The 23,677-nt window shown below is 37.6% G+C and overlaps 1 protein-coding gene across 4 annotated transcripts in view; it reads left to right on the top strand.

Annotated features, from left to right (window-relative positions):
• LOC121431798 (BMP-2-inducible protein kinase-like) overlaps positions 1 to 20,507 on the top strand; it is a 51,162-nt gene extending 30,655 nt beyond the window's left edge. Inside the window, exons 6-16 of one of the 4 annotated variants that reach the window (XM_041629505.1) lie at positions 4,871 to 4,952; positions 6,223 to 6,355; positions 7,835 to 7,938; positions 9,781 to 9,878; positions 11,547 to 11,731; positions 12,632 to 13,239; positions 13,539 to 13,761; positions 16,408 to 16,563; positions 17,013 to 17,111; positions 17,915 to 19,210; positions 19,621 to 20,507. In XM_041629505.1, coding sequence (XP_041485439.1) covers positions 4,871 to 4,952; positions 6,223 to 6,355; positions 7,835 to 7,938; positions 9,781 to 9,878; positions 11,547 to 11,731; positions 12,632 to 13,239; positions 13,539 to 13,761; positions 16,408 to 16,563; positions 17,013 to 17,111; positions 17,915 to 19,210; positions 19,621 to 20,204 — 3,568 coding nt within the window. In that variant the 3' untranslated portion in view covers positions 20,205 to 20,507. Of the gene's footprint in view, positions 1 to 4,870; positions 4,953 to 6,222; positions 6,356 to 7,834; positions 7,939 to 9,780; positions 9,879 to 11,546; positions 11,732 to 12,631; positions 13,240 to 13,535; positions 13,810 to 16,407; positions 16,564 to 17,012; positions 17,112 to 17,914; positions 19,211 to 19,620 lie in introns of all 4 variants that reach the window. The other 3 variants (XM_041629503.1, XM_041629502.1, XM_041629504.1) reach the window with 3 other exon arrangements.
• Positions 20,508 to 23,677: the final 3,170 nt, after the last annotated feature.

The following is a 23,677-nucleotide window of genomic DNA, read 5'->3' as shown; positions in this document are numbered from 1 at the left end:
TTTAAAAAATGCTCATTCTGCCATCAAAAGGGATACACAAATACTTCCCAAAACACATGTTTTAAAACGTCTCATTGTATAAAATTCCAACCACAGATTTTGACCACGTCTAGACCTACATGTATGTAACCACTGGTAATGCAGTCCAGGAAGTTCTTTTAGAGATATGGTGTCATTTATTAATGGCATGGGTTAAATGACCTGAAATCATTGTTTTACTCTTTGTGTGTGCTGTCTATATTGAAGCAGATCCAAAAATAAATGATTCCCTGTTAAAAATTACCGGCCCGACTCTTGGGTTGAAATTTGATCCACTGACTGGCACAAATTTTCTGAAAAATAGAAAAATAGAAATAACTAAAATTTGCTGGATAATACAGGTCTATTTGATCTTATTTCAAGGTACATGATGCAAAGTCATGTAGTGTTTGCGCAATGGAAATTCTCCATGCATTATTCTGCCAAAGGCACACAACATCAATCTTGAGAAAAATTATTTCATTGTAAAACTCTGCTTCACAGCTTTGCTTTTTCATATTTTATCTGGCACTGGATTGGTCCTAGCTAAAAGCATCCTGATGTACATGACAGTCTGCCAACTTGTATGCACATGAACATACATTGTTATTCAGTTCATGTATTATCTTCTTTCTCATGAAGATGACAAGAGCATTATTAGGCCTTCTTGTGAAAACATCAAGTTTGGGTTGTCCTTTTCAGGACCATCACGTCTGATACTGTGATGCCTCGACACTTATTCAATCCATACCATGCAAGAGCTCCTTTCTTGTAGCAAGCATTTTTGCAAGATTTTTTTAATGCTGTGTGGGGTTAACAGTACTTAGAACAGGCGTATCTCTGAAATGCCAATAATAGGCTGCAGTTGTACAGACCTCTACAAAACAAAATTCTTCACTTGCCCAACAGGGCAAGTGATGAAAATATTTGCTTGCCTGATAGAAAAAACTGCTTGCCCAATTTGTATTATTAGTTTCTTTCATTATTTTTTATGATCATACTATTATTTTAGAAGGTCATATAAAATAGAAACAATTGAGAATCATGTACAGTAAAGAACACACGTTTATAAATTTATTTTCATCAAAGTATGCCTGAGTCATTACGTTTATTTTGAAGAATTTTTTTTGCTTTAGTACTAGTAGATCTAAATGGGCCAGGCCTCTACAAAATTTTTTTTTGTCACTTGCCCTGTTGGGCAAGTGATGAAAAAATTTGCTTGCCCGATAGAAAAAACTACTTGCCCAATTTTTAAAATAATTTTTTCATTATGACGGCACTACTCTTATTTTTTTAAGGTACAGTGTATACAAAATAACAATTGAGAATCATGTCCAGTATAAAAGAACACACATTGAAAAGGATATTTTCAGCAACGTAGGCCTAAGTCTTTACGTTAATTTTGGAAAAAAAATCGATATTTTATGGGTATTTAAGGTTTTAAAAAACCCTTCAACAAAAGTTGCTAAAATTTCATATTTTGCATCTTTGAATCCATGAAATGGCTTCCTGCGTACCATATTTCCTTCAAATTGCTTTCATTTACCGTAGTTGGAAAAGTAAGAAAGCCAGTGAAAAATGTTCAGCTCTTTATTGACTCAGAAAAAATTATTTTATCATCAAAAGTGGAGTGGCTAAAATTTCACATTTTGCATCTTTAAATCCATGAAATGGTCATTTATTTTCCATATTTCCTTGATTTAAAAAAAAAAATTAGTTGGAAACCATCAAGTCTCTTCTTCATCATTTTATGATGTTCCACTCGGTCAATAATTTTATCTACATGTTTTCACATGCTACTTTTTTTTCTATTTTGAGGAATACCTGTTCACTTATTAATGAATTATTACTAACATTGTATGATTTTTAAGTAATTTTTTCACTATGCTTACAATCTTGGGTGTGTGTGTGTGTGTGTGTGTGTGTGGGTGTTTGTGTGGTGTGACTGTAAGTTGAACTTCGATATAAATGAATTCAATATCTAACTTCTACTTCGCCTATTCCAGTACAATAACCTGTACTCGATCGGCCATGTAATAAAGGCCCACATACCCTAACTTTTCCTGAAGTTCTTTGAAAACGCAGACTTCTACGAAAATTGCATTTCTCTATGGGGGAGTCTAAATTTTATTAGTGAGAATGTATTCATTAATAACTTAAATATACATGACAATGAAGAAATCATCAAACTTTATTGGAAGTTTTGAATAATATACCCGAAATGTAAACTCTGTCTGAAACAGAAAATCACCATCATTGAGGCCTTTACTGAGCGAATTGTCCCCCAGAGCTCTGGCAGAGAGACAGAGCTCAGACTGGCTAGCTAGTATGCGCACATGTGTGAGCCTCCCGCCGGCCTTGTAAAATAGATGGAGCTTTGTTTGATGATTTATTGTCTGATATTTACCTCATCCCCTCAAAAAGGGAAACAAATGAATTTTAAGTTATAATTAACAAATATGGCAAGTTATTTTGGATGTTAATAGGCCGTTTTGAAAAGCAAAGCCGAATGACAACTCACCAATGCGCGGTTACTAGACTGTGATTTATTTCCTGTGTAATTCTAATTATTTTATCACAGAATTGTGATATCGGAAGGGGGAAAATGTGCATTAGAAATTGCACATGGTGGTAGTCATAATGGACCCCTATACTACATTCAACTGTTTCCCGGCCATTGCGTTGATTTTTTTCATACCTGGTACCATGTATGGAAATACGTGGTACAGAAAAAATAACGCAATTTCGGAATTTGAAACTGCACTACTCGCTATTTTTTAAGGCTTATTCATGATTTTGAGTGTGGATTTTTGATGATTTATGGAGAAGCGAGGTACGGTACAGAAAAAAGACGCAACAACCACTTGCCCGATCGGGCAATTGACTTTGAGAAGTGCTTGCCCGCACGTCATTTTCACTTGCCCCGGGCAAGCGGGTTTGTCGCGCCCTGTGGGCGTTAAAGGCGAAAAAAAACTTTAAATACATTTCATGTATTTAAAGAATAAAGATGTGAAATTTTAGCCACTTTTGCATTTCTTTTTTTTTTTTTGGAGGGGGTTGCATCGGCAAATTGGGCAAGATAGTAGCACATGCGCACATGGAACGTAAGATGAGATGACACAGTGACTCCGAATGATTTACCTGGCAATAAATTATCTGTATTTGGCGCTGATTTTACATCTGTTTTTTGACTGGTTTGACAATATATGAGAGATAGTTGCAATTATCGCTGACATTTTATTTTATTTTCAAAACAACCACTTGCCTGATCGGGCAATTGACTTTGAGAAATGCTTGCCCGCCCGTCATTTTCACTTGCCCCGGGCAAGCGGGTTTGTCACGCCCCGGTTGTACTGTATTTGGAGGCAGCAGAAGTATTTTAGAACATGAGATGAAACCTGTATGAATCAAGGTTTTGACCATGGATTTATACAGGAGATAATACAAAAATGTCAAAAGAATGCAACCTGAGACAAAGGAAGAAGGGAGTGGACGAGGAAATCCTTGGCCCGAACCATCAAACTTTTCTGGCTCATTCTCAATTTTGTTATACATAGTACTGCAAAGTTAGAAGTGTCAGTCTACATATGTAAAACTCCACAAACTACATTATTAATAATTTATTCCTTTGAGGACCGTCTTTAATTAGCAAAATCAGCTCTCATTAAGGTCAAGATTACTTTGTTTTGTTCTTCAAATTGGCAGCAATGACTAAATTTCGGTTCATTTTCATACTGTGAAAAAATATACATGTATATGGAACCTGAGCCAAAAGTAATGATAAAATGATTTCAATGAAAAAGTGCCAATTTGTATTTTAAATAGTGATTTTTTTTTTTTCATTTTGTTGCCAATTCTATTGTAGCTCAAGTTGATTTTATTCAGGAATGGCCTCACATATTGCTCTAGAAATAGTGTCAATTTGATGTACATGTAGAAATTTGTTCTTAAGTTTCAAAATGAAGCACTGTACACCTACATGTACATGTTCGTTGATGGGTTATTAATGCTTTAATGAGAATGCTCAGTCCCACATGGTCAAAAAGATGTGATTAGGCTTACTTTGCAAAATGCTTTACTTAGCATTCGGAATTCACATAACGCAACACTCATTAAAGTTGTTGTTCCTTACCATTGACCTTGCTACAACCACACATGATGGGTTACTTCCTATTAAAGCATTGTAGTGTACCAGTAAATATTTTCTATATCCACCTCAAGAGTGTGTTATAATAAGTGCTATTACATGCACTTTCTCTTCTGCCATTGTTTTTTCATGAAAAGCCAGACTAAACCACATATTTCTTGTGAAAGAATATCTGGATGTTATGCAAATATTGCAAAGCAGCATGCACTGTAAGCTGCTGATAGATGATGTTTTGAGACAAAGTGCTTTTATTAAAATGGGTACCATTAGTCTATTTTATTGCCTCAAAAACATTTTAATGATAATGGTGTTTTTTTAATGATAACTTGGCCAAACTTAACAACTTCCAGAGTCTAATTAAACACATTTCTGCTAAAATGAAAATTTGACTGCACACTGCTTTTATAACCATTTGAATTTTCAAAATTTTGATTTTATGAATTTATGATAATCTGTAGATGTATGAATACGATTAAAAAAATATCTTCCCAAGTGTCTCTTCATTTTACATGTCAATTGTAACCTTCATGTTAAATCATGTAATCAATGGCGGGTCCGGAATTTGAAGGGTTAAAATTTATAAATAGAGGGGTGAGCCCATCTGGATCTGCCATTGTCAAAATGCATACATGTGAAAAACTGAAATTATGTACTGAAATTTTCTAACCATCTTTTATCTTTCATTTACTATTTGTTGTGTCACAGATACACTACCGTGTCCTATCGTTCTCCAGAAATGATTGACTTGTATTCAGAGAAACCTATTACAACCAAAGCAGATATATGGGTAAGTAGAATACCTGGTTGAAAGAACTTTATTTTATGAGTAGTTCAACCCGCCTTTACATTTGTAACGCTGATTATGAGGCTTATTCATCCATTAGAAAAAGTACGCTACATGTATAAGCCTCGCGATTGTTCATGGGGTGATTTCTACTATTGATTGTATTGATTAGTGTGTATGATCAATTGTTAAATCAAACCCTGTTATCAATTGTGATACAAGGCCCTGATACCGATACGTAGAACAGAGCTGCCAAGTAGTGATGATTTTCCGTATTTAGTACTGAAAAATGAGAAGAATACTGATAGTTTCTTGCAAAATACCGATTTCTCAAGTTTCAGTTTTATGTGTTGTCCTATGGTATTTCTTTGAAAATACTGATTTCCTCGCCAAAATACTGATTTTCAGCTTTAAAAAATACTGAAATGTTCTTGTTCAGGTTTGCAGCTCTGCTAGAAGAGCAATGCCAAAACCAGCTTGCTATATAGGTCTGAACAAATTCTCAGAATACACAGATATTTTTATGGTATTTTCGCTTTGTGAAAGCAAATTACTGTACTTTTGATATCCTGAAAGAAAACACCTGCAAATTATTGGGTAATTTTTAACAGTTGAGAGCTAATGTTCTGCATGTTATCCGAATAGCTAGGTGATTCATCCTGTCTGAACGCTAGCAAACTATTGCTGTGTTTTTGCCATACAATATGGAAGCAAAATTGTAGTATAGTGTAATTTGGTTTATTTTGTGAAGGTTATGTGGATCAGTGGATAAGTCTCCAGATTCTTAACCCCTTAGGTTCCTGGTTCAAATCTCACTATAGCATTCACATCCTGTGTGGATTATCCACATATGCCACTCTCCACCCAGGTGTAGGGTATCTGAAGGAATTCCTTGAATGTTTGAGCACCTGATAGGGATAACCTTGCTAAAACTTGGTTTATAACATGCAAAGCTTAAAATATTCCTAGTGCTATGCAAATGTTGCATACCATTATTGCTATTGTTTCATATTTTCATATTTTTGTTTGCATGTTATGTCTTGCAGGCATTTGGGTATATGCTGTACAAATTGCATTTCTTTACTTATTTTTTGGATTTCCATCATTTTATCTTCATTTCATATTTTGTAGACATTTGGGTGTATACTGTACAAGTTGGGTTTCTTATTTTATCTTCAATCATTTCTTGTCTTGCTGGCATTAGGATATATGTGCTGTAAACGTTATGTTTCTTGACTTATTTTGAATTGTATCTTTGTTTTATGTCTTGTAGGCATTAGGATGTATGCTGTACAAGTTGTGTTTCTTCACTCTCCCATTTGGAGAGAGCAGCCTAGCAATACAAAGTGGAAACTTCACGATACCAGACAATTCCAAGTACTCAAGGGAGATACATGCTCTTATACGTAAGAAGTTTTTAGCGTTTTTGGGTTTGGAAACTTGGTTTAAGATATGGAACTGGTACCAAGTGATTGATCATACAGTTTGTTATAATATATTCAATGGCCCGTATTTTGAACTCGGGTGTAAATTAAACCCTGGTTTAAAGCTGTGGTTTAACTATAGAGAGCAAATCGCTACACAAATCCGTAACAGTACACATCTAATTTATTGACTCATTTGACACTCAAATTGTTCGTAATTGCCTTGGAATGATAACTGATGTATTTTGAAGTATTTTTCTTCATTATGAAAGCAACCGGAAACAAAAAAATAAACATGAGGAATATACAACATAAACAGAATTTGTGAATTTTTGGCTCCCCACAATTTAAGCATCATTCAACCTGACTTCAGGCCCTTGTAATCAGTCTTTAACATGAGCCCTATGATAGTGCTATGCTTAGTGTGTTACGGTGCCTTTGGAGGCTATTTCATAAATAGTTAGTTTTAACTTTAAATTTCATTTACATGAAAGTCCCATTTGTGTGCATTGTTGAACACATCACCACAGGTCGGATCGATAAACAAGACTTGATGGGAGAGGGGGGAGGTATGCTACGGATATCAAAGAGACTGTTATCATGATACAACACTTATTGTAGGCTGACGAGTACAATTGCATTGTCCCGGGGGTGGGGTACTTCCATTGACGAGTGGATACCATGCGCGACCACTGAGTCTCGAAAAGCACCCTAAACACGTATTTTCCATATTCTGAAAATGCACCCCTTAACAAGTATTGGTGGGTGAAATCCTCCCCTCAACAAGTATTGGAAACAAAGCAATATTATTGGCAAGTATTCCCCAAATTGAACCCCTAAACATGGACAGCGATATTTCAAATGTTCATATGTCATGAACGTCGGTCTTTTTACCTTTACCTACATCATTGGGTTTAGTACACAGCCCCATACCTCCCACACCTGGCGCAAACAGTATTCTAAACACGTAGTGTTGACTCTTGGGGCAAAAAGTACATCCTTTTTAAAACATTTTTAATTTTTTATACCCTCGCAAATTTGACCCTAAACACGTAGCTTTCCTAGCGATAATAGATACCCTTTATTATTTTAGCATTTTTGACACCCTTATTCCGTTACGTACGTAACGTGCCCTATCTTGAAAAAGACATCCTTTTTACATGTTTTTTGGATCGCGCATGGTATCCACTGGTCAATGTAAGTGGCCCCCCCGGCATAATGTATCAAAGATACTGGTGAAACGATTCAAATTCAAATCCTCATCTCTAAAAGAAAAAAACAAGATACAGTACATTGAGATAAAATCAATGAAATGATTCCATAATTGTGTAATATTGACAAAATAACAACATACATAAGGTAATGAATGGGATGTGAGGGGGTAGCAAAAAGCTAAAGATATCAAATCAATGATTCAACTAATTGCTAATAAGTGATTATTTTTTTATTTTCTACTTTTAGGATTCATGTTGGAAGTGGATGTTGAGAAAAGGCCAGACATATTCCAGGTTTCTTATGTAGCATTCAAAGCTGCCAGCTTGGATACACCTATTCAAAACCTACATGTGAGTACTCTCTGTCATACGACAGTCACAGGCGAAACCAACTCCAGACTGACCAAATCTATTACGTTGTTTCAATGGCATACCATTGTTCAATTTGGAGTGGGTTTTGTTTGACTGACTTAATGATGGGTAGGGGAAGGCGGGGTAAGTTGTGACAGTTTTTGCTTTTTGCATGTTAGAATTGATATGATTAATAATCTTGTCGAAATAAGTACCTTGCCTTAAAATTTCATTCTTCTGAAATATTTTCCACCTATATATAACTTTCTATCACAACACTGAAAGTCATCGTGACCTTTGAAAAAAATGATGTCAAATGGCTCAACTTGCCCCATATATGGGGTAAGTTTGAGCCACCTTCTGGGGTAAGTTGAGCCACAAAAACTATGTACAAAATGTATGGGGGGAGAACCAGCATGTCAATTTTTTGTTTAAAGTCTTTTCACTTGCTAATTCTCTATAAATACTAACATCCTGTAAAAGGAAAAGAGCAGTCATGTAAATTTACTCCTTTCAGCCTGCATTTCAATCGATTTTTATGGTTTGTTTGTTTTTCAAGATACATTACCATAGGATTTACCATGGCTCAACTTGCCCCATGCTGTTTGGCTCAACTTACCCCAGTCCGAACTTATTGCGATAATTTTGTATCCACACATTTATTATGCATCCATCATATAAAAGACTATGACAAGAATGAAGATCCATACCTGGACTAATAATGTTGTTATCATGTCTTTATTATATTTAAAGACGTGTGTGTTTATTAAGCACTTATCTATTTCACACTCTTTTTTACTTTTTTGGCTGAAATTCATATTTTTCCCTCTAAAAAACTACTTTTTGTTTCAAAGTTGGAGACAATATGGTGGGGTTAGGGGTTATGCTATGGGTCATCAATACATGACACCACCACAATGTCTGACTCATTCATTATTGGCCTGGGGCTGGTGGCTCAACTTGCCCCTATGCTCAACTTACCCCGCCTTCCCCTACTGTATGCGACTGCTGAAAAGCATTAATTCTAATTTTAATGCAGTAGATTCCCTCCAAGGGTCGTGGGGAACATTTTCATCTTACAACTTTTCTTGATTTTAATTTTGATTTGCTGAGAAGCACTGTTACGATGGATAACTTTCGATAGAACTGAACTTGCGGATAAAATGTCCGACAAGTCTGTTCAGGAAATGCTCACCTGGTATCGAGGACTTTGCACTGAATCTTTTTTACTAGATTACAAAAAAAAAAAAACCCTGTGCACTCAAGGAGCTATTGCACATTTCTTGAAGCTGCTGAAAAGTAGTACTCTCTATACTCTGACAAGAAGATGGACGGACGGACGTAATAGTATAGAAAAATATTCAGCCTATATTGACTACAGAGTAAATACAACATGTAATGTACATGAATGATATAATACAGACCATAAGAGTTTAATATGGATTGTATAGATTAAATAAACAAAAACCAGTATCATACTTGAGCTATTTTTTTTTTTTATTGTATAAAAGAGGAAAACAAAAGGGTTATGATCAGACCCTGGAAGCATTTTCATGAAACACGTAGTCAGTGATATTCACTGATTATTGTTACAAGCTACTGGGAATCCTTGCATTTGATTGGCTGACAGCTAGTCAGTCAGTAAAAATCACAGACAAAACTGTTTATGAAACACTCCCCAGAATGACCCAGGGCCTTTTGTGAACAGTGCTTCCATCACAAAGGGCACAAGGCTTGTATCACTCACAACAATTCATTGCACTTCCTGGGTTCTTACTCTTTCAGTGTAGTGGATTAATTTCCATTTTAATTGACTTCCTTTCTTGGCTTTGTTTTTCTTAGAAATCGCCAGTTCCTGATGGGAGCAAGCTTCCCCTCCCACTGACGGAAAGCGAGCAGAGACAGCAACATTCCAGGAATAAAACAAACAACCAAAATAGGTATCGAATCAGTCTTAAAGTGATTGGTTAACATTGGTTTGACTTTTAAAAAATCTGAGCTAGAAGGTCACACTTGTCACCTGTGTCCGTGATATGTTCCAAAAATGAAGCCCAGAAAAAATTGCGTTCGAAAATGATTATTTAGTGCTTCAAAAATTGAAATATAAAGTGACCCGAAACACCATCTTAATTTCATCCCATACACTTATGTGTACTATTTAGGTGTCTATAAAATGCCTATTTACAAAATCGGGGTTTGCCTTGTAGTTTTAGTTTTTTATTCTCAATAATGGTTGTTTTCAGGGTTTATTAGTTCTAATAGATGCACTTGTACACATGTTTCATCTTGGTTCGATAATTTTTTCAATTGGCTGCTCACAAAGTTAAACAATACCTTTAATATTCTGGTGCACACCATGATGTGCATGATTTGTAGATGTAATAGCATTTGAATTGAACATTGCAATAATAATCAATGTTCTGAAAAGTGTTTTGAATACTTAACATGATGTGTAGATGTAAAAGCATTTTGTATAAACATTCCAATAATAATCAATGTTCTGATAAGTTATGTATACTCAAAGGGGAATGAAATCTTGTGTCGAAACAGAAAAATCAAAGAATAAGAACGAAGAAAGTTTGAGAAAAATCAGACAAATAATGAGAAAGTTATGAGCAGTTGAATAGTGCAATCACTAATGCCATGGAGATCCTCCTATTGGCAATGCAACAAGGATGTGTGATGTCACATGTGAACAACTTTCCCTTTGATGGACTATAAAATACCCCCAAAATGTCTCTTTTTGCTTTTTCTTATGGTGATACAAACTCTTTATCCATGATGTATTCTTTGAAAATCTGTATTACATGCCCTCCTCTAGAAAGATCACATGATCTACTGCCAGTTGGTATAAAAGAGGCAATTTAAGTGCAATATATACTAAAGTAATGGGAAAAGTTGTTCACAAGTGACATCACACATCTTTGTCGCATTGCCATTGTGAGGATCTCCATAGCAGTAGTGATTGCAATATTCAAATGCTCATAACTTTCTCATTATTTGTCTGATTTTTCTCAAACTTTTGTTGATCTGTTTCTTTGCTTTTTCTGTTTTCACACAAGCTATCTTGTTCCAAAGATTTCATTCTCCTTTAACTCGAAATCCCATTCTTTTGCAAAGCCTTGCTATAAGAGCAAAAGCGAATTCAATTGAAAATTGTAGTGGCGACATAGCAATCTACGATTTGAAGCTAATTTGAGCTTTACTCTGACCACAAGGCTTGCAGTATAACAGAATTTTTATTTTAGGAATTCTAGCGTGCATTGAAATGAAATGATATTACTCATGTGAACATATTTATTTAAAAAATCAACAGATGGTATACCCAGTTGTCGTTAGTCCGGACCAGACAACAATTCCAGGAACTTTGCATTCTATATTTATAAGATTGTTTGAAGAAGGTTGAAATAATTTTACAACAAATCAACTTTCTCAATTATATCTGCTCTTGGATGCATGTATGTTGAAAAAAAACCCAGATCAAATGTTAATGATATTATCTACCTTCAGTATCCTATAGAATGTATTTCTATATCCACTATCAAAACACATTTTCCGAAGGCCTTTTGAATGCTTTTCTCATGGGATAATTATCTTCTTGTTAACAGAACCCCAGCTGGTCCCATGGAGGTCAGTACGTCCGTCACCCCCAGGCAGAGACCAAAGGCATCTCAACAGGGCATGGCCCCGGCCGCAGGGGGCATCTCGCTCCCGACCCCATCCTCTATCACCAGGCAACGATCATCAAAGCATGGGCAGCCACCAACGGGAGCAGCGGCAGCAGCAGCACAGAGTGAGTCAGAGATTCAATATTTTATGTTAGTGAGAGTCAAATCATTTACGCTTTAAAGAAACTACTTCTCTGTTCAAACAGAGTAGGGATTTTTTTTCCTGGTGAAGTAGTTCACTTTGATAAAGTCGTTAAATCTCAATCAATCAATCAATCCAGAAAAGAGATTGATTTGCTTCATGAAGGTTCTAATTAGGAATTAAAATGACATATCCTCCTTACTATCAGTAAATAATGTTGTAGTTCTTCTGTATTAGTGAACCATTCGAGCGTGTTAAAATTAAGAATTGAAATGACTTGATGTTTTTCTGACTGTCTGTAAATAATGTTAAAGTTCTTCTGTAGTCATGAACAATTTCAGAGAGTTGGCTCAGTAGGTGAAGTGCCTGCCTGTTAAACCAAAGAGGATGGTTTTGAGTCCACCCCGGGTGGATGACTGAAGCCTGTGTTAATGTGTCCCTCCCATATTCCATAGATTCAGCCTAGGCTACTCTATGTAATGTCAAAAACACTCTGTCCCTCAGAGTTTAATTGAGGCACGATGAAAAGGGGAGTCCTACCTTTGCATTTTAAAAACCCACTAGCATAGGGGGGAATCTTCGAGGAGTGGTCCACCTGAACAACCCCAGTCAGGAGAGATCTCAAACAAATAATAATAATGAAGTTTGTTTTTATTAAGTTTTTCATCACTGACCATTCAAGTTGGCCAATTGAAACATGGTTTTATGAAATCCACACATATATTCTGAGACATTCTGAGGATGATCTCAGTTTAATATTGCTTTCCTCTTTGTACATTTGTGTTGGTATGTACATGGATTGACAGAGCTATTATGACATAGCAGGTAAGATTTAGAATAATGTTATTAATTTCTGTATGTGTTCTATCTTTTTCATTCTTAGGGATCAGTCCCCCTCAAGTTCAAGCACAACAAGCAGCACAGCAACAGCAACATCAGCAGCAACTGATACAGGAACAACAACTTGCCCAGCAACAAAGCAAACAAAGACTCCTTGCTCTTGCCCAACAACAACAGCAGCAACAGCAACAACAACAACAGCAGCAGATGGCATACAACAATGCCCAAGCCCCAGTTGCTTATGGACCACAGCAGCAGCAAGTCGCTGGGTTCGGGCAGGGGCAGCCACAGCAAGTTGCTTTTGCCGGTCAACAAGGTTTCCAACAGCCTTTTCAACAGCCACAACCGACTCCACAGCAGCCGGGGTTTGGGCAACACGGTGCTTTTTCCAGACCACAGCAACTTAGCTTCGAGCAACAAGCAAGCATCCAGGCACAGTATGCGCAGCAACAGGCTGCCTTGCAGCAACAGCAGCAACAACAGGCAGCACTTCAACAACAGCAGCAGGCAGCTTTGCAACAACAGCAACAGGCCGCTTATCAACAGCAGCAACAGGCTTTGTTACAACAACAGCAGCAGCAGCAACAGCAACAAGCAGCATATCTTAGTCAACAGGCTGCTTTAGAACAGCAAGCTGCATTACAGCAACAGGTATGGAGTTGCGGCGTATCTGTCATGCCAAGCAATTAAAGTCAACTTCCATAATCCAGTAAAAAAAAATAGTTTGCTATCTGTATCAACTGTGCCTTATAACAATTTTTTGGGGGCAAAACTGTATAGTTGTCTCCAAATTATCTAATACTCAATATAATATTTTTTTGAATGTTCATTATAAACTTAAACCTTGTACAGAACATACCTATTATGTTTAATAAACCATTTATCTATCTTAGTCATTGGGTAAACTTGCATAAACCTTTTATTCAACATCCTTACTTCTTCTACAGCAGCAACTAGCATACCAGCAACAGCAACAACTAGCTGCACAACAACAACAACAGTACCAGGCCTCTTCGCCACCTCCATATTCCCAGCCACCACAGTTCATATCACCCGAGCAACAGGCAATGTATCAACAGCAACAGTCGGCTTTACAACAGCAGCAGTTCCTTCAGGCCCAGGCCTTGGCCCAGCAAGCCCAGGCCGCTGGGGCCGTTGGCACCTTGGTAGAAGGTAGGCTGGACGATATCAATCCGCCAGTCTTGGAGGGGAAGAACAAATGTAATTATCACACACTTTTCAATTCCGCCTGCATGATCCTTCGACCAACCCTAACCTCTGATCCACCTTGCGGAGAGATGTCGCCTCAACTCTAATCCACACGGGCATCTTGATTTGGTTTATATATAGGCACTTGTTCCAGTACCTAGGGACACATTTCACAAAAATAATCATAACTCAAGCTTGACGCCGCCATCTCTATGGAAAGCCTAGCTGGACAATATGCTTATTGGACACAAAGCAATGCATTGTCCTTGCATATGGGTAGCATATGTCCGTTCACACACAATTAAGTCCAGCTGGGTTTTCCATAGAGATGGCGTCAAGCCAGAGTGCGAACACTTTCCTATAAAACGGGCCCCTGGCCTCTTACACAAAGCTTAGCATTGATTGTATTTTTCATTTTTATGATTGATTGTTGGTAATAATCTATGCAATCGATCGAAAACATCATTCATAAGAACAATCACCAAGCCTTGTGCATCTTGGCCAAGGGAACCTTTCATAAAACATTTATCTTAGTGATTGTCTATGACAGCTGTTATAAGCTATTGAAATCCTTGCAACAGATTGGCTGAAAGCAAGTTTGTCAGTGAAAATCGCTAACTTAATTGTGAAACGCTCCTCAGTTTGTCTAATTCATGCCAATATACTAAACTCATCTGGTTTATATCAATTTGGTCTAATTGCCGTTCAGCCTAACCATCACTTCTGTCTAATATCCACGCAGCCTTGTACTCACTTGTGCTAATTGCACTTTGTTGTCTATTTATCAGTATCATCACCACTTTGCCAACTTAAATGTCCCAGTGCATCTCTGAGTTATAAGGTCTAGTACCAGTTTGTCTTATGAGGCTTTAATAGGGCATCATTGTGGGACTTGATGGGCATAGCCAGCTTGCTGAGATACGTAACACTGAGACAAAATCATTGATTTCGCAGAATTTCATGGATAACATATTTTCACAGGCCAAAATATTTAATTTAAAAAAATATATACAGTGAAAGGCCAGAAAAGAAAGCAGAATCCAATAAAATAGATCTGCATAAGTGAAACATCTGCCCCTCGAACCAGTTTGCAATGTTTTGCATGTCTTTTACCTGCATGGAAACTTGTTTTTCTAAGAATTCTGATATTTACAAATTATAGATACAATCATTTACATTTTTGTAAATATTACCAAAAGATTACTGAATGTAATGTTGAGAATGCCAAAGAACACAGAATTGGCATTTAAGGAAATTGAAAACTGGGTTTTCTGTTCATATTAGATAGACTAATTGTCATACATGTAAGTGGGTATAAAACAAAATGAACTTGTAACTTGAAAATAAAGGAAATACTGCAATGACGGAGTGGCAACTAGATCAAATGGTTATTAAACAAACTGATTTAAAGCAAAGTAGAATCAAACCATGTTGGTTGAGATTGAATGGGCAGAAGATGAAAAGGGGTTAGACCGAATAGTGCTTCGCCTATTCTCCTCACTTCGATTCTTAGCCTGCATTTTGCTGATCCTGATTTATTGAACAGGTCATCTTGCAACCAATTCTTGAGTTCAGTTTTTTAGTTATACCTTATTTACTTTCATTCCCTCATACCGCATATATCCTCTGGTTTGAGAATGGTTCATTTTCATTTTTCGTTGTCACCAAAAGCCATGATATCACTCTTTGCATCCCCTCCCTCTATCCTGAATTTTGGAAAAATCTAGTATAGTATGTTTTGAGGAAACGACAATGCATTGTGGGAAGGTTTCATGCATGTGTGGATGGGGGGGGGGTTACTTTCAGCTGGAGTCAATTGCAGTTGAGGTCAAATCAATTTTATGGAATGTGATTTGTCCATAGCTCCTAAGATTGATTTCCACTTTTAGGAATCACCCCAGCAGATCCTTCTTATATGAGAAATGTAATCAGTTGCCGTTTAGGGGGGGTTAGGAGTTTAAACCATTTTGGGCGCCCTAAAAATAATTTTAAAAGGAGTGTGGGATCAAAATCCTATGCTTCTTCCTTGTTTACGAGAGTGACGCAGGCAGAACATTGGCGGATCTAGGGGGGGGGGATAGGACGCATCATCAGTACGTTGCAGCTCACGGTTATTACCACAACTTGTCGACCTCCCCCCCCCCGCAAAAAGCTAAATCTGCCACTGGTAATTGATACTATTGATACGATACTATTATTCATCATCTACAAAACAAATGCCAAAGCATGTTCAAGAGATAACATACATTGCACCTATGCATCGTTGAATTGAACTCATTATATTGCTTCTCTTTTTACCTCCCTTTCTCAATTCTATTTATCATCACAGGAATTGTAATATAAATAAATGATATTTAACATTTTGTTTTGTAGAATATGATACAAAACCCAAAATTATTCAAAAAAGTTATAGAAAGTTCAACAATTTTCATAATTCAAACACAGATCTCACATTATACATACTTTTCCGGATTTTACCTTTGACGTAATAATCACAAATGGGAATAAATATTTCATACACTTGGAAACTTTATATAATGCGTAATGCAATAAAAAAAATTGTTTTGAATAATATTTACTAATTTCTTTCTTATTTGCTGCCCTCTTTAGTTGATGGTGACCATGTGAGCCCTGTCCAAGACCTTGCAAGTCCTACCAACCCGTTTGGTCCGCAGGCTGCCATCTTGGCCTCCCAGCTTGCAGCAGGCCCGGGAGATGATGAAGATCTAGACAGTGAATTTGATCAACTTCGGAAAGTCAGTCCAGGTAAAAAATAAAAAGCCACATCTTTTTAAGTGAAATCATCTTTATGAAGAAAATTGAAAACTGTCTTTGTGCTCTACTAGTTAATGCATAGTTTGTATAAAAATTTTGTGTTCGTTGGTAATGGAAACATCAAATGTAAATCATTGTTCCTTCTAAATGTTGATGATGTAGAGGTTCTTGATCATGCATGGTGATGATGGTGGTGGCAGTGGCAGAGATGATGATGGTGATGATGATGATATTGTTGATGATAATGATGACAGTGATAACAACGATGATAATGATGATTTCATTGATGATGGTGGTGGTGGTGATGGTGATGATGATGATGATGATGATGGTGATGATGATGATGAACTAAAGCAAAATGTTCAAATTGAGAAACTAAACTAGATTATTTTACAATTTTAATTGATAATCATGAGAATCTTGTATTTCTTCTTTTTCAGAAACCACCACCAATGCCACTCAGCCACAGACGCAGGGAGTCTCCAATCCTCCCCACACTACCGATGTCTTTGGTGCTGTCCCATTCAATCTTGGTGAAGGTAGGTCACAAATTGATCACTTTTGTAAATGATAACATAAAAAATATGATATGTCAATCACAAAATGCAATTACAAATATTTTATCAAGATAACCACACCATATGCTTATAATATAGATTGCAAATGTGGAGCATTGTGGCTTGGTGGATAAGTCTTCTGACTTTGAAACAGAGGGTCATGGGTTCGAATCCCAGCCATGGCGTGATTTCCTTTAGCAAGAAATTTATCCACATTGTGCTGCACTCAACCTAGGTGAGGTGAATGGGTACCCGGCAGGATTAATTCCTTGAATGCATGAGCACTGAAAGGCAGCTCGAGCTAAAGCCGGGGTAATAATAACAACAGTCCTCGGAATAGAATATTTCTAGATAGATGGCGCTATATAAATGCCTATTATTAAAAGTAATCTCGACTTGAAATGGTGTATTTTTAGGGATGGGGATGGGTGTTTCTGTAAATTTATGATGAGGAAACAGAACGGAAATGCCTTGTTATTGCTTTCACCTTACAATTTCTTTATGTAAATGCTTTGAAAAAATACCAAAAAAATTGAGTATGATACATGTAGCTATATAGACATTCGATAAGCAAAAGACCAACATTACTAACAAAGAACAAAGGAAATATAACTGAGTAGTAGATGAATTCAGTGCATTCTGCCAAAATTTAGTTTTGACGATGCACTCTGTGCCTGGCAGCAAAGGCTGCATTTTCAGTCTACTTATTATGAACCTTTTGGATAAGTCAATTTGTCATTTACATCTTTTTGATGATCCTATTAACATTCATTTCCAATGCTCAGGACGGCCTCACTCTGGAGGTGCAGCTGAGATGGAGCATATAGCCAGTGGTGCCGCTGGCCAGCAGACCCAAGCTCAAGGGCACGTCATGGAGTCCTCACCGCCCCTTGTAGGAGGAGCAGGGGAGCCAAGGAAAGCGGGTGGTACGGTGGATGTCTTTGGGGCGACGCCTTTTGGTCTTAGCGGGGGCAATCAAGCTGCGCAGCCCTCGCAGACATACCAGCAGCAACGGAACATGAGCCCCCAAGAAGCAGACCTTCTAGGAGCCATGGCTGTCGAACCACAGCCAGAGTCGGCATCCACCCCTCGCATCAGAGTGGGGTTTGAGGATGACTTTGTTCGGGAGGGGAAGCAGGACGGGAGGTCAGAGAGACTGACCAGTACAGGATCTTCCGGTGGCTTCAGTTTGGATAGGTCGATACGAGAGCTGGATGAATTCGGGGCAAAGCCATTTGGAACTGTCAGGCAGCAGAGGGGAAGCGAGTCGAGTAGCGATCATGAAGGGGAAAGGTTATCAAGTAGCCTTAGAGATTTCAGCTATGATACCTTTGATAGTGATTCTATTGATATTCGGAAAGATGAGGAACATGCTCACAGGGGGTTACTTGATCAGGAAGAGTCTTCGGAAGATGAATCTGATGACGATTCTGATCACCAGGACTTTGACGAAGTTGGTGCCCAGCCCTTGATGGGCGATGATGGCCACGGTCTATCGGATGCGGAGTTAGCAAGTCTGAATCTGCGTGAGGACCTGCCTTCTAGTAAAGTGCCAAAAAAATCTGAGCCGCCCGTTGCACAGCTCATTGACATGACTGATGATGACCCCTTCAGTCAAGCCCCATTCAAAGCAAAGACTGGAAGTCTGAAGCGTGCCACTGAGCCAGTGGGAATGTGTGCTCTCACCCCTCCTATTTCTCCCCCGATGCAGGAAGAGGATCCATTCGGAGAGGCCCCTTTTAATCCTCGTACCGGACTGCAGCGGGAGACCAGCAAGTCCTCCGTCGGCTCGACCGGCTCGGATGTCTTCTCAAAGGCACCTTTCTCAGTGTCGTCCAAGAAGCGCCAGGGTACTGGGTCGGAGGTGAGGCGCGCCAAGACGCAGCATGTATCCGGGGAACAAACAACAACACTTGGGAACCCAACACCGCCCATCTCACCAACTGAGCTAGGAGCTCAGGGGGTGTCTTCTAAGATGGCCAAGCAAGAGCCTGATATGTTTGGTGCTGTTCCTTTTCATGCTGTAACATCTCAGGGCTCGGATTTGGAGATGAGCACTTCAGAAGATGCAAAGAAATCAGGTAAAAATATTTCAGATTTGATCACATATGTTGCATAAGCCCTCTGCTACAATTCAGAATTGTGTATGTAGTCTATTGGTTATGAGATGGCTAGAATTTATTTTTTTGGTTCTTTTTAGGCATGTCGAGACATTTTTTTGTCTCTTGGATTCAAACATTTCAAAGAGTTGGTCCAGACTCCTTTGTACTAATGTCTCCTATTTTAGATTCGACATTTGTTGTTTGTGTGAGATTACAAGAAAGAAGCAGACATAGTGGGACAAGATTTTGTGTTTTGGCAGTGGATCAATGTTTTCGTTTCTATTCATAACAAATAAAATTTCATCTCCTATTCATAATTTTTTGCTCATCATCTAAACATTTTTTTCAATGATGTACTATATGTCGAATATATTTTTATTCGAAATTAGGTCCAGCCACTCACAAGCGACCCCATGTGGTGAGCACAGCTGTAGGCGTGCGTCGTTCAAGCAGGACTTCTTCCGGAGGCCGTAGACGTCGTAGCGGAAGCAACAGCTCTCGTTCCTCCCGTCGTAGCAGTTCCAGTTCTGCCTCCAACTCCCTCAAGTCGAGTCCAGGCAGCCAGCCCAGACTACGAGGATCACAAGACAGTCTAGATGCATTTGGCTCACGTCCATTTGCACTAGGAGACGACGGACAGCCCAAGCCGGTCGATACCAAGCTTGGTTTTGAGGACTCATTCGGGCGGAAGCTCACGCCACCCCAACCCCACAAACAGTTCTCCCTTCCTGTGACAAGGGCGGTTGATGACTTTGGAGCACAGCCTTTCACAAGTCCAGACTCGCCCGCTGCTTCGGCTGGGTTCGATGACGTCGACCCTTTTGGTGCCGCTCCGTTCAAGCCACCAGCAATTACAGGTCCAGTGAAGCGGCAGGGTGCTAGGAGGGCGAGGGGTCCGTCGGGAGAGGAGAAGTCTCCAGAGAAGGTGAATTTTCCGTCCCGACAAAGACGTAGCTTTCAAACAGACCTGTGAACTCATCTTTGCTAGCAGTTCGATCATAACATGAAAATATGCCATAACAGATTCAACCTTGTTTCATCCAGTTGGTAGATTGTGCTGTAAATCTCTGTTGCAATTGTATGTTATTGAACATGCAGATTTTTTTTCCAATCAGTATGGGATCCAGCATATTTTAGATCTGATTTTGCATGTACATTGTAATAGGGTTCAATGATATTCTCTGTTCTTGGGTCGAGAGAAAGAAAAAGGACAAAATGGGATACCTATGAGATTCTACAAGTATAAAGAGAGAAGAGAGAGATAATGAAATGCATTTCCCCAAAAAATTCTATTCTAGTACAAGGCTCAGACTTGATGATCAAGATAAATAAGAATCCTTGGGGAAAAACAAATCACCAAAATTCTTAATTTGTGGAATGGATTATGCCTTGTTTCATACTAACATTAGTTTGGTTGTTTTCTTTTTGCATTTTATCCCTTTTTTGTTATTGATAGTCTTGATTTTCTTTACAAATTGAATGCTGGTTATAATTTCAATTAGTTTCTGGGGCCCGTTGCAGAAATAGTTGCAATCAATCGCAACCCTAAAAATCATGCGCAAGTCCCGAATGTGCATTGTTGATTGGTCGAAAATCAAATTGCGCATGATTTTTAGAGTTGCAATTGATTGCAACTCTTTCTGCAACGGGCTCCAGATATTATCTCATCATTTTGCTCATATTTCTTCATCAATCTCTCCCTCTGAACAGTGCAAGTTGTGGGGCAAAATGCTCAAGATATAGGTTCAGTACAATCATGATAGGCCCATCCTTTTTGAACTGGTGCTAAATCTAAAAGAGAAAAGAGTTGAAGATTATTTGATATTGGTCATTTAAACGTGTTGGCATTGATGTCACCTATACTTTGAGCGAGCTATGTAGCTATACAGTGAACATTTCTGTACATGTATATATAATTATATATATATTTGTATTAAAATTTCATACAAGAAACAACAAATTAGGAGCTAGTTTCATAAATTATTCTTGTGATCTTTGTTTCAATATCATAATTGTTTTTGGTTTGTCACAATACAAATGCAATTGACATCTCCACTAACAATTCTGTAAACATGTGACATATTGATGATTATTTTGCACTTTACAGGACAATTATTACAATGATGTGGTGTATATGACAATTATTACGATGATGTGGTGTAAAGACCAAATATATCTTTCTGTGATGGAGAAAAATAAGTTGGCAGTTGAGTTTTCTTCAGGAGCATAATTTTGAAGATCTATATGTTGGAAATTATTACAGAAAATTGCAGAGAAATTCAAATCTAAAGAGGTTCCACTGGACCTACTTCAGTGATTAGTTTATCTTTGTTCAAAGTTTGTTTAAAGACAAATTTAAAGATTCTGTGCTATTCCCCCAACTTATGTTGTAAAAGAGTTGTGCTCGTCGAATGCTCTTCAATGTTTAAAATTTCTATGAAGTCACAGAGCGAAATTTGTAGCAAATGGGAGGTATGTGCTCATATCAACAATAAAAACTATGTGATGGGCAACAGTGTATTTACTACATGATCCTGTATGCCTCCAGATTTTTCTTGATAATGTATAAATATATAGATCTTATATACATATTTACATGTAAATGAAAATTGTATTTTTCCCAATGTCAACGTTTCATCGTCTTTATATTGTAAGTTTTCAGATTGTTTTTACTCCCTATAATCCTGTTTTGTACAGAGTACAGATATCAATGTTTCATTCATTTCTTTTTTTTAATTGCTTATTGAGACAAAATGTGTTTGATGGTGCGGGGAAAATTGAGATGATTATGAAAAATATGATCTGTTCAGGAGTATGTGCTAAAGTCAACAGTGTACATTGGACGGTGATTTTACAAAACCTGTGAAAAAACAAAAATAACATGTTTAACAGTAGGTTTTATCAAAATGATTTGCTTCTTAATACAAGAGTATTCTTTTCAGTTATTTTTAACTATTGATTTGTTTCGTCAAGTGAAGTAAGTTTTGCCACAAAGAAAACTGAAAGAAATGTGTGTTGCTGCTAAATTATTAATTCTTGCCAATATGTTTTTTTAAAACAAGAATCAAGCTAATCTCTTTTGTTGAAGCCTGCGACACTTTATAAGGTCATTCTAAGATTTCAAAAAAGTTACAATTCATGAAAAGTGTTGTACCCAACCATTTTATGGCCTATACATTTACCTATTGGCAATTTCTATGGGATTTTATCAAGAAAATGACATTAAAAAATATGTTTCACTTCATGGCTCCCCATAGACCCAGCTCTAAAGTTGTGGTTTTACTATGGATAGCCAGTTGTGACATAATCTTTAACAGTATTGATTCAATGTATCTGCTAATTTGAAACTGGAATCACTCACTAGATTAATTCCTTTTACACTTTTTCTTCACCATTACAGGATTAGGAAAGATTTTAGTAAATATATAGGAATAATAATGTCAACATAAATTTGACATTTTTGGCTTCCTATAATTTGAGCACATAGTATAGACCATGGCCTAAATGGACTTCAGAATATGGGGCAACATCTTTGCTTGGCCAGAGGTGCTATAACTCGCAACCAAAAGCAGCTTACAAACATGTTTGTTGTTAACATCTATGACACACTCATTGGTTCTCATGTCAAAGTGTAGAGATGTACAGTAGTGTCCAGGGGAGCGTTTCATGAAAGGACTTGTCAGACGTTTTATCCGACAAGTCCCATTTTATCCGACAGTTACTATAGTAACAGTGCCTCTCAGCCAATCAGAATCAAGAAAAGATGTCAGATCTGACAACTTGTCAGACAAAAATGTTGATGAAACGCTCCCCAGCTCTCTATCTTTAATGTCTTGTTGAAATGGCATGGAAATCATACTGGTGTGACGATCTAAGCTTGAAGAAGGTTGGGGAAGCATCTTCATGAATCGCGACATCTCGTTTTGAGAACGAATGAACTTTTATCATTATTTTCTTTGTATTTGCATTTAAGATGAACATGCAGTCATGTTGAGCAGCATTTTTAACATTTTGTGTTTAGTGTAACGTGTCAAGCCTTGAACGTGCATCCCTTCCATGGAAAAAGGACGTTAGTGAAATTTCCTGTCAAGTACTGAAGTTTGACATTTTGTAATGATGAAAAATGATGAAACATACACACAACCCAAATTTGACATGAAGTGTTTCGTGGTTGCCCAAGGCATGGCTACAGGAATGCGTAACACTAATGAGCCCCTTTGAAATCCGTATAAATTGGTTCATAACTGTTCTTAGAGCCAGGCCAAATACATTGATTTCAATGAGGCTCTTAAAGTAGTTATTCACCAAATTTGGGCTGTGAATGTTTTTTCATTATACTCTTTTGAGACATGGTATCCAAAATGCTGACATTGTCAGTTCTTCATTTTCACAGTTGAGACATGTATAGAACTATTTCATCAAAATAAAATTCGAGAACTTCGCTAT

The sequence above is a fragment of the Lytechinus variegatus genome, chromosome 18 (assembly GCF_018143015.1).
Source record: "Lytechinus variegatus isolate NC3 chromosome 18, Lvar_3.0, whole genome shotgun sequence".
Lineage (NCBI taxonomy): Eukaryota > Metazoa > Echinodermata > Echinoidea > Temnopleuroida > Toxopneustidae > Lytechinus > Lytechinus variegatus.
The sequence above is the reverse complement of the archived record's forward strand: the minus strand, read 5'-3'. Positions and strand labels throughout refer to the sequence as shown.